The 17,287-nt window shown below is 35.0% G+C and overlaps 1 protein-coding gene across 6 annotated transcripts in view; it reads left to right on the forward strand.

Moving 5' to 3' along the window:
- HSF2 (heat shock transcription factor 2) overlaps positions 1 to 17,287 on the forward strand; it is a 36,711-nt gene that overhangs the window by 16,624 nt on the left and 2,800 nt on the right. For 4 of the 6 annotated variants that reach the window (XM_022555610.2, XM_022555594.2, XM_089921974.1 and 1 more), the window contains 8 exons: positions 353 to 477; positions 2,666 to 2,741; positions 6,025 to 6,086; positions 6,988 to 7,075; positions 8,604 to 8,752; positions 9,173 to 9,412; positions 10,071 to 10,176; positions 15,760 to 15,813. In XM_022555610.2, coding sequence (XP_022411318.1) covers positions 353 to 477; positions 2,666 to 2,741; positions 6,025 to 6,086; positions 6,988 to 7,075; positions 8,604 to 8,752; positions 9,173 to 9,412; positions 10,071 to 10,176; positions 15,760 to 15,813 — 900 coding nt within the window. The other 2 variants (XM_089921975.1, XM_022555601.2) reach the window with 2 other exon arrangements.

The following is a 17,287-nucleotide window of genomic DNA, read 5'->3' on the forward strand; positions in this document are numbered from 1 at the left end:
AAGAACATGGTCTTAGTGTGCAACTATTCTGCATAAATTTAATTAAAAGTGGAATGCAATAATAAATAGGCTTGGGGAAATTACTGGGAATTTGACAGAAGAAAATGAAAACAAAAAAAAAAGCCCTTAAGTTGCTCCTGCTTATGGAAACTTTTCCACATTAAAAATAAATAAATAAACTGATTATATCCTTATCCTCTCTTTGAGCTATGAAGTCTATTCTTTTCCTGGGCTTTTGGAACTAAATCTCACTTCCTGAACAGGCTACAAGAACGTCTTATAACAGGGAAGTTTTGAATTATAATCATGGTGTTTAGTATTTGTTTAATTTCCTACATTTACTTTTTGAAAGGTTTCATCTGCAAAACCAGAAGAAAATAAAATTCGTCAGGAAGATTTAACAAAAATTATAAGTAGTGCTCAGAAGGTTCAAATAAAACAAGAAACTATTGAGTCCAGGCTTTCTGAATTAAAAAGGTAAAGTATTATTTCCAAATATAATCCTAATATGGGGGTTGGTGTGTATGTGTGTGTTGAGGTTTGGAGGTTGGTGCTTTAAGTACCTAGATTACATTGTTGAAGCCAAGATCAAAAGCCTTTTTCTTAAGTATTGATTCCCTTTATTTTTTATTTGTAGCCATAAACTTTACCCCAATATTGTATTTTCATGATGGTGTTGAAAGAATATATAAACCTGGTCAGTCAAAACAATTTGATGCACAAGTGTTACTGATGAAATAATAGATCATTAAGTTGGTGTAGGAAACTATGATTCTACTTAGGTTGACTTTCATATGTTTACACACATATGAGGACCACAAGCCATACTACAGGGACTTCTCTGGACCCAGTGGACCCAGTGGTTAAGACTTCACCTTCCAATGCCAGGGGTGTGGGTTTGATCCTTGGTTGGGGAGCTAAGATTCCACATGCCTCGCAGCCAAAAAACATAAAAAAACAGAAGGAATATTGTAACAGATTCAATAAAGACTTCAAAATTAGTCCACATAAAAAAATCTTAGAAAAAAATACTGCATACGTTACCTATCCTTTCTTTTATAGAAGTTTCTTAGGACATTTTCTATGTGGCCTATCTTTTAGGAAAAAATAGGACACAAAAAATAGGGAAAAAAGGACACTAGAGACTTGTCCTACTTGATACTTACTTTACATAGACTTGGGAAAGTGATATTCAAACCTTTTATCTACAGAAAAGTGCTGTATTTTGTTTTGCTACAATTTTTGGCACCATTATCCTAATGCCACAGTAACAACTTGTGTATAGAGTAGACCTATATTTCTCTTCTTAGTAAGTAGTTGGAATTCTCTTATAGTAAATAGGCGCCAAGGTCTTAAGAGTATTTATTTTATGTATTGTCTGTCCCATTTCAATTGTGGGACGTTAGTTTAGCTATTCTTAACTCAAGTATCTTCATTGAGAGTAACCTTGGACTTTGATTCCCTTTTTTAATAAGCCTTAATTTGAAGCTTGCTAGTTTTGCATGTTTTATTTAAGCACTTATGTTGGTTTACTCTATGTATCTTGTGTCTGTTGAAGTGCCCTTTGACCCAGTTCCTTGAATCTCAGATTTAGCTTTTAAGGAGTGGGATCTCAAATTCATCTTGTAAGTCTTAGTGGTAACCATTCTCCTACTTATCTTTAGTAGGCAGATGACGGTATCTTTATATTTCTGAGTCAGAAAAAGTACAGTAGTTATTCAGTAAGTATCAAAATCTTATTTTCTGTGCCCTCTATATTTAAATTCAGTCCCTTTTGTAATAGTTTGGATTGAGGAAGATGGCTTTTGTGTAAATTAACAAAAGAGCAAAAATTAGAGCATTTAATAGAGGAATTAATCTTTCAGGCCTTCTCAAAATTATCACTGCTGCTAACATTTAATAACTGCAGTTTCAATGGAAGATGGTGAATGAAGAAAAAAAAACTATTACTGCTGGGCATATAATTGGTTTGTCATGTATTTAGGTATGCTTTTAAAAAAACACATCTTTTAATATGCTTTAAAAAAACCAAACATTTATATGCTTGTGTTTGAGACAGACCTTTAGACAGTTTTAGAGTCTTATAGACTTCAGCTCGACATCAATACTTAACAAATTGTCTGTGTGATCTTGGGTAAGTCTTCTCAGTTCTCTGAGTCTCAGTCTCCTCATCTATAAAATAGAGATAATTCCTTTCTTGACAGATTTTAGAGAAGTTTAAGTAATACACATAAAATGTTTAGAATAGTGCCTGGCATAGCAAGTGTTGGGTATATGTCATTTCCCCTTTAAGAATTGTTTCCTAAGCACAAGTCCTGAATTCACATGGTAGCCATAGTTGAAAAGTTAGCTTATTTTTTAAACAGGAAGTAATGAAGCAGATTGTCAGAGGAGTAAATGGCCTACTATGTATGGATGTAAGCATAAATCTTAAGTTTTCGTGCATACATTGCCATGAGTAGAAGATACTACAGTTATGAAGGAAGGATTCTGGAGTTGTGTCAAGGTTAGTTGCCATTCTGTGTAATTGAACCAAAGTTTTCCTAGTCTCATAAAAATATATAGTAAAAACTAGTTCAAGTCTGGTGTTCTTAATTAAAGATATTGAGGTCTGGCTTATCTGACTGAATTTTTTTATTTTTATTTTTCATAAATGATAACATAGTGAGAATGAATCCCTTTGGAAGGAGGTGTCAGAATTACGAGCAAAACATGCACAACAGCAACAAGTTATTCGAAAGGTAAGCTTTTTTCTCTGTGACTGTAATCTGCATTTGTTTAATGAGTACCATTTGTGACACCCCCCCCCCGCAGAAATCTCTATTGAGTAGTCAGTGATTGATCTTAGTTTCTTATGTATTGGGTACACAGAAGTAAAACTATGAAATCAAACAAATTAAGCCAAGTGTTACATATTCTTTGTAATAAAAAAAAATTCTTATTAGCTAAATGTAGTCATTCCATACTTCCAGATAATGTTTCATTAGCTTTTAGTAAAATTTTTTTGCCTGATATAACAACTTTATTATACTTAATTCTTAGGAGTATAATCAATATACTACCAATTTCTTAACATTTTATGTAAAAGACATAGCTTTACTGTGTGGGATTTTTTTTTGTTTTTTGTCTTACTATTTTTTATTCTAAAAGGCATAGATATGGCCTTGGAAGATAAATGACTAATATTTTCAAATCAGTTGATCAAATTATGTGTTCAAAATATGAGTTATAAGTGTATGCCACTATTAGTATGTGCAGAAAAGCAGTTAATGTAGTGTTGTAAAATAAATCCTAGATTTTAGTATATGAGCTGAAAATTACTGGGGGAACAGAAAATCTCTCTGCTGCAATTGTGTCCTTGTGATTTAATCTTCTCATATCAGCTTTCATATGTTAATAAGAGGTGAAACGTAAAAGTAATTAAGGCAGCTATTTTTTGCTCATGAGTAAACTGGACTAAGTTTAAGCAACAGGTTTTATCAGGGGAGGGAGGGTGGGAGAGCTTCAGTTTGTTCCTAGTCAGAGGCCGTTAGCTAAAAATAGTGTTATGACTGAAAGGATATGGGTGTAGTGGAGCAGGCTTAGAACACAGAGATGAATGGTAGCTGTAGCCTTTGGCCCATAGTCAAAATAGGTATACTGATTTTTAAAAATAAGTATGCAAGTGAAGGTTGAATGTAGGATTCAACTTTAAGTGTTTAGTCCAAGTACATGTACTTTTAAAACTTTCATATTTGATTCCAACTTGAAGCCCTGTTTAAGAATACCTGATTTTAAATGATAGGTGTACCTTAACCTGTGCTTTATTTTTAAAATCTGTTAATCTTTTTCAGAAAACAATGTTTTGGTTAAATATCAACTCACAATACTCCATAATTTGTTGGGGTTTTTTTTTTGAAAGCAAGGATAGTTGATAAAATACTTAACATTTCAGTTTTTCATGAAATCTAACATTCTTTCTGCTCAAATTTGAGTTTGAATCTATGTGTTTTAGTGGGGTTAAGGGAGTTTACATAATGCATGATGACAGGTGATAATTTTTTCTCTATTCCTGGAATTTGTTTCTAATTCTGCCATTTACTGTTTGGCCTTGGATTAATTGGAATAATATATGGGAGGTGTCTGTTATAGAACTTGTCAGCTAAAGAAGTCCAATGATGTAAATGTTAAATGCCTCATCTTCTCCTTCAGGAAACGAACTCTACAACATAATGCCAAAGTGTCAGAAGAGAACTGAAATACACAGCAAATTTCAGGAGAAATTTAGCCAGAGATTCATGTTCTTGTAAATTCAGCCAACTAATGTTTTAAGAATTTTCCCTAACACTTTTTTATAAATTAACAAAAGTAATTGGACTATTTCATAGATATCTTTAAGGTTAAATGTTGTCTTTTCATCAGCTGTCAGCATTTTCTTTTGAATAAGCAATTTAGTGGCTAACCTCCTTTTCATAGACTCTAATGCTGTCTAACTCTTCGACTAAAATGTCTATATTTTTTTCCATGGCAAAGTTAATACTGATTGTAAGGCAAACCATTTAGTAGCCTCGTTTGGGGGAGAATGTACAAAATTAAAGCTATACGGTGTGTATTTTCAATGGACAATTCTCTATTTTAATTGTGTAATTATATTTCATAAAGCTTGTACAAGGAACTCTTCTGCAGAGTCTAAATAGTCATCAGTCACTTGGCCTTTATTCATAACATCTCAGTGATATACTGCTGCTTTTTTTTAAAATAAATTTTTTAAAAAAATATTTATATATCTTTGGCTGTCTTGGGTCTTCATTGCTGCACGCGGGCTTTCTCTAGTTGTGGCGAGCGGGGGCCACTCTCATTGCGTGGCTTCTCATTGCGGTGGCTTCTCTTGTTGTGGAGCACGGGCTCTAGGCGCGCAGGCTTCAGTAACTGTGGCATGTGGGCTCAGTAGTTGTGGCTTGTGGGCTCTAAAACGCAGGCTTGGTAGTTGCAGCGCACGGGCTTTGTTGCTCCGTGGCATGTGGGATCTTCCTGGACCAGGGCTCGAACCCGTGTCCCCTGCATTGGCAGGCGTATTCTTAATCACTGCGCCACCAGGGAAGCCCCTATACTGCTTTTAATAGTTTACTTTTTTAACTCCTTTAGGCAGTATAATTTCAAGACATACCCTAAACCAGTTCTCACATTCATATCAGTATCACCTGGAGGTCTTGCTAAACAACACATGTTGCTAGACCTCATCCTCAGAATTTAAGATTCAGCAATTCTGGAGTGAGGCAGAGAATTTGCATGTTTAAAAAGCTCCTAGGCCAGTGCTGCTGGTCCATGGACCACACTTTAAGAAACACTATCATAAAATATGAAGTATTGTTTGCATGTCTTGATCTGTTTAATAGTCTTTTTCTAAATTTAATCAGACTCTGAAGATTAAATCAGCTTCCCGTGATTGTCATCAGGAAGCTTTGACAGATGTTCAGTGTCTCAAAAATAATTTTTCTAGAGTTAGCCAATAAACTTTTTCTAACTTGAAAATAGTAAGATCTATTCTGAGAGAGTTGGCAGTTTCTTTTGCCTCTAATTGTATTACCTGGTATAAGAAAAATATCTGTCAAACATCAGTTTTCTTTTCTGCGTCATAATCTTCTTGAAAGAATTTTAAGTAAAAATAGGGATCTGTATCCAGGCATGCTTGGTACTTATCATCAAGACAAATAATTGAACTGAATATTTGATAGATAAATAGGTGGATGGGTGGGTAGGAAGCTAGATATATAGATAGATATATGGGTAGATGGATGTCCTAGGTACCTCTATATCTTAGGTAGCAGCAACTTTATCACAGGTTGTTCTTCTGCCTGGATGCTGGTACATTTCTTTAAATATCATTGTAAGATGCATCCAAATTTAAAATGTTAATATGTGAGAAACTATGTGACTTAGAATAGAGGACATACAGTACCTGCATTAATTTTATAAGACTTGTAATATAGACTAAAGAATTAAGAATCTATGATGGAATATTTCTTATTTATATTTTCCTTTTAGATTGTCCAGTTTATTGTTACATTGGTTCAGAATAACCAACTTGTGAGTTTAAAACGTAAAAGGTAAGATTTTATGATAATACATTTTGACCTATCTATAGACAACCAAACGTTAGAATTTAATCATGAATGGTCTGCATTTGCTGAGTATATGCGTGTTGTCCCAGATGAACAGTCCTCCCTTGTTAAATTATACTTCTAACATTTCAAGAGTGGTGGTGTTTCCTACTATTGTCATCTTGCTGTTTTTGAGAGATTAGAATAGCCTAAATGGTCGTTTTACATACATACGGTTTATAAAGAGTTCATCTTTCATTCACATTAGCAAATTATTGTAGCATTAGTCCTCAGTGAGAGAAACTCTTAAAGAGAGGATACATGCTGAAAAAAGCATAAGAAGTTTTTACTTGATATCTCATGTTTAATCTACTCACAAGGGTCTTTAAAAACCTGTACATTGACCATGGGTTGTGATACCCATAAATGTCAGTAACTACCTTTGTCACAATTAAAACATAAGGAAAACAGTGGACAAAGGAATAGGTAGAAGGAGAAAAATTATCTTGTAAGGCAAAGGATTTTAGCAGAGCTTGGTTATACTTACAGCTTATGCTGTAGAATTAACTCTACTTCCACTGAGTCTTTGTGATATTACCTACTTTTTACTATGTAAGAACCATAAAGAGTTACGTAGTTCAGTCAGCAATGAAGTATATTTGGGGAGAGTAATTTATAGTGTTTATTATAACAAAGATAACACAGAAGAATGGAGAAGTAAAAGCCGTGGATACACTATCCCCCATACCCCTCCAAAGAGGTAATCGTTTTTAAGAGTTTCTTGTGTACTGAAATTTTTTATTCATTATTAAAATGAGTGTGTTTATATGTGGCTAAATTATTAGAAGCAATTTAAACTCCATGTATGTTTGCTCACTGAACTTCATGTATATCTTCTGATTTTCAGACCTCTACTTCTAAACACTAATGGAGCTCAAAAGAAGAATTTGTTTCAGCACATAGTGAAAGAACCAGCTGATAATCACCATCATAAAGTAATTTTTTAAATTCTGTTTTATATTTATTACCTCAAACTAAATTTTATTACAGCAGTATGTCATGCATTTGAAAAAGTTTAGTGAATAATCTAACTGTTCATCCTCCAGCTTTTAAATCATGACATTTTTTATCATTTGCTCTAGATTATTTTAAGAGATAAACTATTACAAATACAGTTGTCTCAGTTACCTGTTCCCAAGTTCATTTTTCTCTCCCTCTCCAGTCTCCCCTGTCACCCAGAGATAAATCACTATCTTGAAGTAGTATGTGTCATTCCCATGGCCGTTTGATGTGTGAATCCATAAACAATATTTGGTATTATTTTGCATATGTCTAAGCTTTATATAAATGATGTTATTTTGTACATATCATTTTGCAGTGTGGCCTCTTTCACTTGGTCTTGCTTTTGAGATTTATTAAACATAGAGATTTAGTTGATCTTAACTACTATATGAGATTAATTGTTATGATAATGTAATTATGCACTTGTCCATTGGTTATTTTAAGTTGTTTCCAACTTTTATTATAAATGTGTACAGACCTAGACTCTTTTACTGTAGCAATTTCAAAAAATATTTTTGTTTACCTTCATTTTTTCACAAGCTCTCTGGGTAAATTGTCAAACTTATACCCAGTGGCAATTAGTTGAGTCCAGACTTCTTTTAATATCTGATTATCATTGTTACTTTCAAATCTTAGAATTCTAAATACTGCTTTAAATTTATTATTAAAGTATTGAGATTTTTGTTCTCAGGCAAGTCAGAGTTAACCTGACATCTGGTTCCTCTTCCCACTGTTTAAATTATCAAGCATACCTGTTTTTAGGATTGAAGACTCATGTAAATGGGTGAAGATTTCTTAATTTAACTTGATTTGCATCTTTTGCCTCTATATTATCTAGAGTTGAAATTGATAGAATTTTCTATTATAATAATGACTTTAGTTTGCTTTGGAGAATTGAATGTTTTTTTATTAGTGTATCCATGGTCTGAATATAGCTGTAGCTGAATTAAAAAAAATAATAATTGCTAAAATGCCAGACTGACATTTAGCTGTGGAATAGTTGAAGTGTTTTTTTCCCCCTTTTAAAGAAACCATTTAATGAGTAAGAATAAAACATGGCGTCAAACAGAGTAGCTTGAGATGAAATAATCCCCATCAGCCCAGTGGCCATCTGGTTATGTTCGAGATTTCTAATGAAGTCCTAAGACTTTTTTACTCTTTGGGTATAAAAAATCTTTAAAATTTGAAGATCTTTTCATGGAAACATTCTGAGGCATGTCATCTTTAAGGTCCCTTACAGTAAAAGAAATAGTTAAGTAGCATGCAGATAATACATCTCATACCTCTGTAAATTGGTACTTCTAATACCAATTTAGTGTATTAAGTCCCATAAGGGCAGAAAACATATCTGTTTTGCTTACCATCGTATCTCAGTGCCCAGTTAACATTTTTTAAATGGTATGTTGTTTGGTAGTCAAAATAATTTCAGTTTTTTGATATATTTTCTACCTGATTTTTTAGGTTCCACACAGTAGGACTGAAGGTTTAAAGCCAAGGGAGCGGATTTCAGATGATATCATTATTTATGACGTTACTGATGATAATGCAGATGAAGAAAATATCCCAGTTATTCCAGAAACTAATGAGGATGTTATATCTGATCCCTCCAAGTAAGGAGATTGTGAAATACAATTTTTGAAAATATTACTCTTTTTTTATCAGAGATCTAAATTTAAAACTACTTTATTCTTTGATAAACTAATATCTGACTCATATTTTAATTATTGAACTGAAAAATTAAGCCAAATTATTCAAGCATATAACCCCCCTCCCTCCAGCGAAAAGACTCCCAGCAAAAAGTAATGAGAATTCATTCTTATTTTTAAAGTTTGGAGTTAAAGACCTTTAATTGATTCTTTGTGGTCTTATATTATATGAAGTATCAATATTTTTCATTAAACTACACACCCAAGAAAAGCCTTTTGACAGGTGGTTTGGGGAGAGAGTTTCCATGGAGAGTGACTGGATGGGGTGAGTTTATTGAATTAGTCTGAGAATGTAATTGGTTATTTCTCATATTGCTGATCTAGCTGTAGCCAGTACCCTGATATTGTCATTGTTGAAGATGACAATGAAGATGAATATGCACCTGTCATTCAGAGTGGAGATCAGAGTGAACCAGCCAGAGAATCCTTAAGTTCAGGCAGTGATGGCACCAGCCCTCTCATGTCTAGTGCCGTCCAGCTAAACGGCTCATCTAGTCTGACCACAGAAGATCCTGTGACCATGATGGATTCCATTTTAAATGATAACATCAATCTTTTGGGAAAGTGAGTATCATCTAAAGGTTGTCTAAGTTTATTTGCTTTCTTTGTTTACTTCACATGTTCTTTTTCTCTTTGAATGATTTTCCTTTCAGGTTATGAACCTATGTAGTCAACCTTTCTGTTCTGGCTAGTGCTGAGCTCTGCACATGGTATTTTGAGAAAGATTTAATTATCCCAAGAGCAGTCTTGGGATCTCCTTGTCAATTCCTCAGATTTCTGTAATGAAATGCTTGGTTTTGAATGTCTTAAAAAAGTGTGTATGATTGTGTGTATTTGTGTTTTTATCAGGACTGTGGAATAATACAATCTCTATGAAGGAACTTATTTTATAGCAAAAGAAAACTAGAAGTTAGTAGCAATATAACCAGTAGTAAGAGGTTAAACATTTTATAATTTATAGTATAGAGGAAAAAGATAAATCAGACTGGGTTATTGCAGAACGTTTTTTCTTTAAATACTAAAGTTTTGTATAAAGGCTGTGGGTTCTCAATTAACCAAGTTTTTTTGAATCCTAAATAGTGAATAGGATCTCTTAAGGTTAAGAATTGGTAAGGATTCAGCAATTGCTAGGAATATTTTGCCTAGCTAGACTGCAATGTGATTTTAAACATAAAAGCAAGGAAACCTAATATTTGATTTTTTTAAAATCTTTTTTCCTTAGGGTTGAGCTGTTGGATTATCTTGACAGTATTGATTGCAGTTTAGAGGACTTCCAAGCCATGCTGTCAGGAAGACAGTTTAGCATAGACCCAGATCTCCTGGTCGATGTAGGTACTTTGAATATTCTTTGTTGTACCGGCAGTTTGTGTATTTATGTATAGTATTTATAAATCAGTGCATCATATTCTTGAATTCTACACTGTTTTTGCAGTTTATTTTTTTTAATGAATGGTTTTGTTTATTAGAATGAACAGATGGGTTCAGGAAAGTGAAGGAGGGAGATCACTATTTGTCTCTGAATAGAAGTTCAGTTAATCCCTGTGTAACAACATATCAACTCTGTTCAACAGTACTATTAAATCCAGGTCTTGTCTGGACTTGTTGCTGTGTTATGTTTTGCTCTAGAGTAAATTGTCACTGAATAGAAATCAGTGCAAATAGTATAAATAATTAGCCAGGAAACAGCATGGAGGCACTTCTTAATACTTTGGGAATTAATGTTTTTCAGTCAAATGTATTATATGTTATTATATTTAAAATTTTTTTGGATTGAGTCCTAAGATTCCCCTATTCCAGTCCTCACCACCACCTATATGAACTTGATTCCTATGTTGTCTGGACTTTGAATCCTTGTCTACCATTTCTGGTACTAACCTTGCTCTCTTTTCTCTTGTTCCTACCACTCCTCTCTCTCTTACCTAAAGCTTTCTATGTGGCCTGGTCTCATCCAGATGAATCTTGTTCTTTCCCCTATTTCCATTTTCTGTTGTGTTATTTTTTATTTTATTTTATTTTTATTTGCGGTACGCGGGCCTCTCACTGTTGTGACCTCTCCCGTTGCGGAGCACAGGCTCTGGACGCGCAGGCTCAGCGGCCATGGCTCACGGGCCCAGCCGCTCCGCAGCATGTGGGATCTTCCCGGACCGGAGCACGAACCCATGTCCCCTGCATTGGCAGGCGGACTCTCAACCACTGCGCCACCAGGGAAGCACCTGTTGTGTTCTTTTACTTGAAAAGTTTTTTTGTTCTTTGTTTTGCATTTTTTTCCTTAAAATACAGCTTCTCTCGCATCAGAGGATTCTATAGTTTGTCAGTGTCACATGACTTATTTTTCCTAAATCATCAGTGCCTCACAGGATGGATTTCACCTTCTTTGAAGATTTCCTTTCCATGTTATTCTCTTAACTGAATTCAACATCCATGTTAATGACCTATTTGGACTTGTTTAACAGTAACTTGACAGCCCTTCTTGATTCTATCAGTCTTTGTCCCCAATCTGAATCCAGAGACCTTTTAGAATATCTCTCCCTTAGATCACTAAGAAGGAAATAAAATCCTGTAATTCTGACTCTACAAATCCTCACAGTCTTCAAGTGGGTCATTTTAATTTAACTTTGGAACAGTTATCACGTTCTTTTGTCCTCACGACCTTATCCAGCCAACACTTCCCTATTCACAGAGCATAATTCACCATGCCCTGATACTCTCATCAGCTGTGGAATCTCATATCCTTTCTTCTTAGAGGAAGTACTTCCTTTTTAAAGCCAGTCCGTACACCTGCCCCCCACCTCTCTGTTTTTCTCTCTCTATCCCTGATCTTTTCCAACTGCCTTGATGTGTTGCTCTGCTCATTTACCATTCTGCTTCTCCAGTCCTTTTACTACAAAACTGTAGAAATGAGTGGCTGTATTCGTTACTTTTTTTTTTCACTCTATATTTCCTTTGAAACCCTGGATTGTCTTGCTTATTTACTCAAAGCCTGTGCTGTCTTGGTATATCCAGTGTAAGTAGCCTGCAGCTTTTTTTTTTTTTTTCTTCAAATTAGGCCACTGGGCTACTGGAAGAAGGTTTGTTTTGAATCAGACAGATTTGGGTTCCATTTTTGGCTCATGTTACTTACTAGCTAAGTTATTAATCTTGGGAAAGTTAACCTCTCTTGCTCAGTTTCCCCACCTGTTAAATATGGCTGATGCCTGACATGAAGGGCTTTTGTAAGGATTATAAGTAATTAACACTATTACTGTTTAACACTACTGATTTTCTACTGTAGAACTTTTCCTGTTGATTTTAAAGGCACTGGACCTCTTTGTTCTCTTCCTGTCTCCCTAACCATTCTGTTTCCTCTAAGAGCTTTTCTTTTTCTTGCTGTCTTCTACTTGTGGATATTCCCCAAGGTACCCAGTCTTTTATCCTGTTTTTTCCTACCTCTCTTCTTTTTTCTATCCTGCCTCTGGAGGGATTTTGGCTTGTAGGATTGCTCTCAAATGTATATCTCCAGCTCTTAATATTTTTTAAAGTAACCTTTGCTTGAATTCTGATTCCATGCCTTTGGGATCATCAGTTAGATCTTGCCTTAAATTATTTGTTTTTAACACCAAACCTTTGTTTATTTTCTAAACTAGCTACCTTTTTAAGCTTTATTTTCTGTAGTGGTATCAGTCTTCTGTTACCCACACAAGATAGTAATCACAGTAATCTTGGTTTCTTCATCTCCTTGTTCACCAAGCCTGTGTATTTTCCAAAATAACATTCACAAACCATCCCTACTTTCTTTTGGGTTGGCCAGAAAGTGCCTTTGGTTTTTAAGTAAAAATAAGACAATTTTTCATTTTCACCAAGAACTTTATTGAACAATGTATTCACCATTTTGTTCCACTACCTTCTGCCATTTTTCATACACCTTCATAATTCCATCTTCCCAAAACTTTTTATCTTTTTGAGCAAAGAACTAGTCCAGGTACCTTTTACAGTCTTCCAGGGAATTGAATATTTTTCCATTAAGAGAATTCTGTAAAGATCGAAGTAAATGGAAACCTGAAGGTACAATATCTGGAATATGGCTGATGAATCCGAACTTCCCAGCCAAGCTGTAACAGTTTTTGCCTGGATATCAAAGAAACATGTAGTCTTGCGTTATCCTGATGGAAAGATTATGAAGTTTCTGTTGACTAATTCTGGATGCTTTTCGTCAAGTGCTGCTTTCAGTTGGTCTGATTGGGAGCAGTACTTGTTGGAATTAATCATTTGGTTTTCCAGAAGGAGCTCATAACAGAGGACTCCCAATCCCACTATATACACAACATCACCTTTGGATGAAGACAGGCCTTTGGTGTGGTTGGTGGTGGTTCATTTCACTTGCCGCATGATCTCTTCTGTTCCACATTATTGTACAGTATCCACTTTTCATTATTGTATGGTATCCACTTTTCATCACAATTTGTTTTAAAAAGGAATGTTTTCTTTACATTTAAGTAGAGAATCGCATGTAGAAATATGTTTGAGAAGGTTTTTTCACTTAACATATGTGGAACCCAAACTTCTAAGCGATTAACATACATATTAACATAACAAACTTCATAGTGACTTTCAATGCTCAATTTGAATATTTTGAATATGTCAGCTATCTGCCATGTGGTGTAATGTTGCTTGTTCTAATTAATGTCTCGATTTGATCGCTATCAACTTCAACTGGTCTACCCAACCGTGGAGCATCGTCCAGCAAGAAATCTCCAGCACGAAACTTTGCAAACTACCTTTGACACGTTCAGTAGTCACAGCACCTTCTCCATACACTGCACAAATCTTTTTGTGCGTTTCAGTTGCGTTTTTACCTTTCTTGAAATAGTGAAGCATAATATGCTGAAAACGTTGCTTTTTTTTCTTCCATCTTCAATATTAAAATGACTACATAAGAATTCACCAATTTTAATTTTTTTTTTAAATGCACGCTGATATGACAGCTGTCACAATACAGTCTAGCAAGATTGTTTCAAATGAAGTTAAAGACAACCAAGTGCTGCTAGAGCCATCTTACAGAAAAACCAAATGAACTTCTGGGCCAACCCAATATTTTCACTGTTGCCTCTCATCTAAGACCTTCATTGTTTATTTCATCCTTGAATTTTGGGGTATTGTCATAAATAAAAAATCTACCCATAGGTTGCCTTATTCTCTGAGATGGCAAAGATGGTACGAACGTGTGTGAGTAATAAGTATGCTGAGAAGCTCATGGGTTCTTGCTGCAGAGTTCAGTACAAGTGACCCAGTGTGGAATCAGTAGGAGAAACTTGACCTTAGAATTCAACTGTGTCAGCTCCTCATACATGATCTATTTTCCTACTTCAGACCATGCGTCTGCTGGGAATACATGAAGGTATCCCTGAGTCAGTGGGTAGAGGGATTGAGGCAAAGAAGGAGTGAGGAGTTTATACTTCTGGTCCTCCTCAGATGCCACTCTCAGTAGGGACAAAATCTGGCCAGGCCTCTGAGGCAAGTACAAGCTGAACTGGTAGAGATTGGCAGTGATGTATAGTTACCTACTCTTAAGAAACTGAGTCTCTTCCTCTTCATGGATCAGTAGGAGGAAAAGTTATGAAAGGAAGAAATGTTAATGAAAGGAAAAGAAGAGCTGGGGATATTTTTAGGGCTACAATGAATGTGGAACTTTAAGGAGAGGAATCAGTGTTTAGAGAGGGTGGAGGAGCGTCTCTGCATTTCATCTTATCCTGCAAACCATTTGGTGTGCTCATTCTCTTAAAATGCTTTAGTCAGTATATTTCATTACTCAGGCCACTCCCAAGTCTCTTATTGCTGACAGAATGTCCTGTCCATTCATTGGCCTTGCCGTACCTTTTGAACCTTATGTATACAACTTACTATTCAACTCAGGACTTCTGCATTATTTGGACTTACCATCTTATTTGTAGAACTTACCTCACAACCATTTCTTCCTCTCTGTTGTTGCTAATGCTGTAACAATGTACTCCTTCATCCTCTCCTTTCTAAGTCCTAACCGTTCTCCAGGAACTACATGTCACATAGTTTTATCGAGACTTTTTGTTTCATCTGAGGGACAGGGGGTGTGTGTGTGTCTGTTTTCCTTTCTCTTAGCTCCTTAGTACTTTTGAGCCCCACCATCCATTATTATTGTAATACTGGATTGTATCTGATCATATGTTGCTATTTGATGTTATTCTTATTTTGCCTTTTAGATTGTAAGCTCCTGGAGAGCAGGAATAGTGTCTTCATCTTGTATTCTTCATGATGTCATTTTCTTAGATGCTCAGTAAATCCCTGTGGACTGGATGACTTTGAAGCTTATGACATAAACAAAAGTTATGTTTGTCAAGTGGCTGGTCTGAGGAGTGCAGTAAGCAGTAGGCAGTGGTCTTTGCATTTATGGCTTCCCTTGCTAGGTGAGGTGAAAAGAACCAACATGGAGTTAAGCCATTTGGTCAGAGGGCTCTACTTGAGGTGTAATTTAGGAGCCACTGTCATAGAGCAGATTCTATAAGTTTATCACATAATTAGCAGGTAGTCAGTGAAGGCTCTTGTCAGGGCAAGGGACTCAGCCCTGGGTGCCATTTAAGGCCAGAGGCTTTTAGGGAGGAAAAAATAAAGGAAATGAAGGAGAGGGGAGGTGGGGAAAACCACTATTTGTCTCAAGTGATTTACCCTACTACTTTATAGAATAGAAATTCTTAAAACAGCTAATGCATGGGCTAGCTTGCTCTGCTTTTGTTCATTTTTCTTTCCGCTTTTCTCTTCCAAACTTGCTTTACTATATGGAAACTTCCTAGTGCAGGAGCTACATCTTTTCACCCAACATGGCTGTATAGAAATTTTGAACACACAGTTAATTTTTTTAAAATATTTTTTAAACTTATCATCTTTCTTGTTTGGTCTTTCAGCTTTTCACTAGTTCTGTGCAGATGAATCCCACAGATTACATCAATAATACAAAAGTAAGTTTTAATTTGTGTTGCTCAGGACCCGTAGCTGTAAGAATTTGAGAACAGTCCTAGTAAGTAGAGAGCAGTATCACTCCTAGTTACAAAAAGCATTTTATATTCTTACCTAATAAATGTGATCAAGATAATAAAATTCTAGATGAAAAATTAGCTTTTGGTTATGGGGTGAATCATTGCCCAGTTCTTCTGTGCCTTGTGCTATTAAGTACCAGTGTGAAATCAGCCCTCAATGTGCTGGGAGATAAACTGACTAAATTTGGCATATTCAGGTATATCACTGAAAAAAATTATTAGAATATGATTTCTTCATGTTCTGTGTCTTCATTTTACATTCTTATTCCATCTATAAAAAACTTCTCAGCATTTTTTTATTGAAAATTTAAGGGTACCCATATTTTAAAATAAGTTCCTTCATTTTATTAGTATACAGTAAAAGCACAGGGATTTATATTATTTGTAGATAAGGTGAGTTGGAACAGTGAAGTATGGATTTTGGACTTTTTTTTTTTAAGTAATTGTTTTATTTTCTTAAATGTATAGTACCTGCAGTTGGGATTAGCAGATGTTAACAAATTCTTTAGAACTGGTTTTTAATGAGTAATAAGAGCAGTGTGAAATTGTTAGAGCAGACCTTTAGAAATCATTCTGTTTCGTTGTATAGCTTATTGTCTTGAGTAGGTATATACTTCATTTATCTTGTATTTATACCAAATTGTTCTGTAATCCCTGTTTTTCGTTGAATAAAAAGGTAAATCAGGTCCCCTGAAATGTGTACAAATTCTAGATTAGTGGAATCAAAATTTTTATTCGTGTTCTTTATAGTAAAAAATGAACACATATTAAATAAATATGAGGTATTAGAGTGGAGAGGTGGAATTTTTCTGACCATTGTCATGTGTGAGGATGGCCTGACCACATTTTCTACATTTTCAAAGTTATAGCCTGGGTAACTTAAAGTTGAAGGAATTTGTGAATTTTTGAACTAGAAGGTTGATTATACATTCAGTATTTGGATGATTTATATCAGGGGTTGTCATACTTTTTCTGTGAAGACTAAATATTTTTGGTTTTGCATGAAGCCAGGTGTTCTCTGTCACAACTAGTCAACTGCAATTTGTAGTGCAAAAGCAGCCGTAGACAATACATAAAAGAATGAGTATGGCTGTGCTTCTGTAAAACTTTACTTTCAGTAAAGTCAGGATGCTGAATTTGGCATTTGGACTATAGTTTGGCTAGGTTTATATTATAAGAATCTGTGGACCACGTCAGTACTGTGTTTCAGTAAATATATTATTGAATGTGAGACCTTAAGTTGAATGAACCCATATCATGCATTCATTTAGTGAATGTGCTGTACTGTTTGTTTATTGTTAGACATTGAGTCGTTCTCTATTCTTGAATCATCTCCTGTTCCCAGAAGCTTTTAGAAATAGCAGTTAAACAGCAAGTTTACATATTGCTCTATAGT

The sequence above is a fragment of the Delphinapterus leucas genome, chromosome 12 (genome assembly GCF_059928025.1).
Source record: "Delphinapterus leucas isolate spDelLeu-1000000601 "Yukka" chromosome 12, BTC_Dleu_Yukka2, whole genome shotgun sequence".
Taxonomy (NCBI): Eukaryota; Metazoa; Chordata; class Mammalia; order Artiodactyla; family Monodontidae; genus Delphinapterus; species Delphinapterus leucas.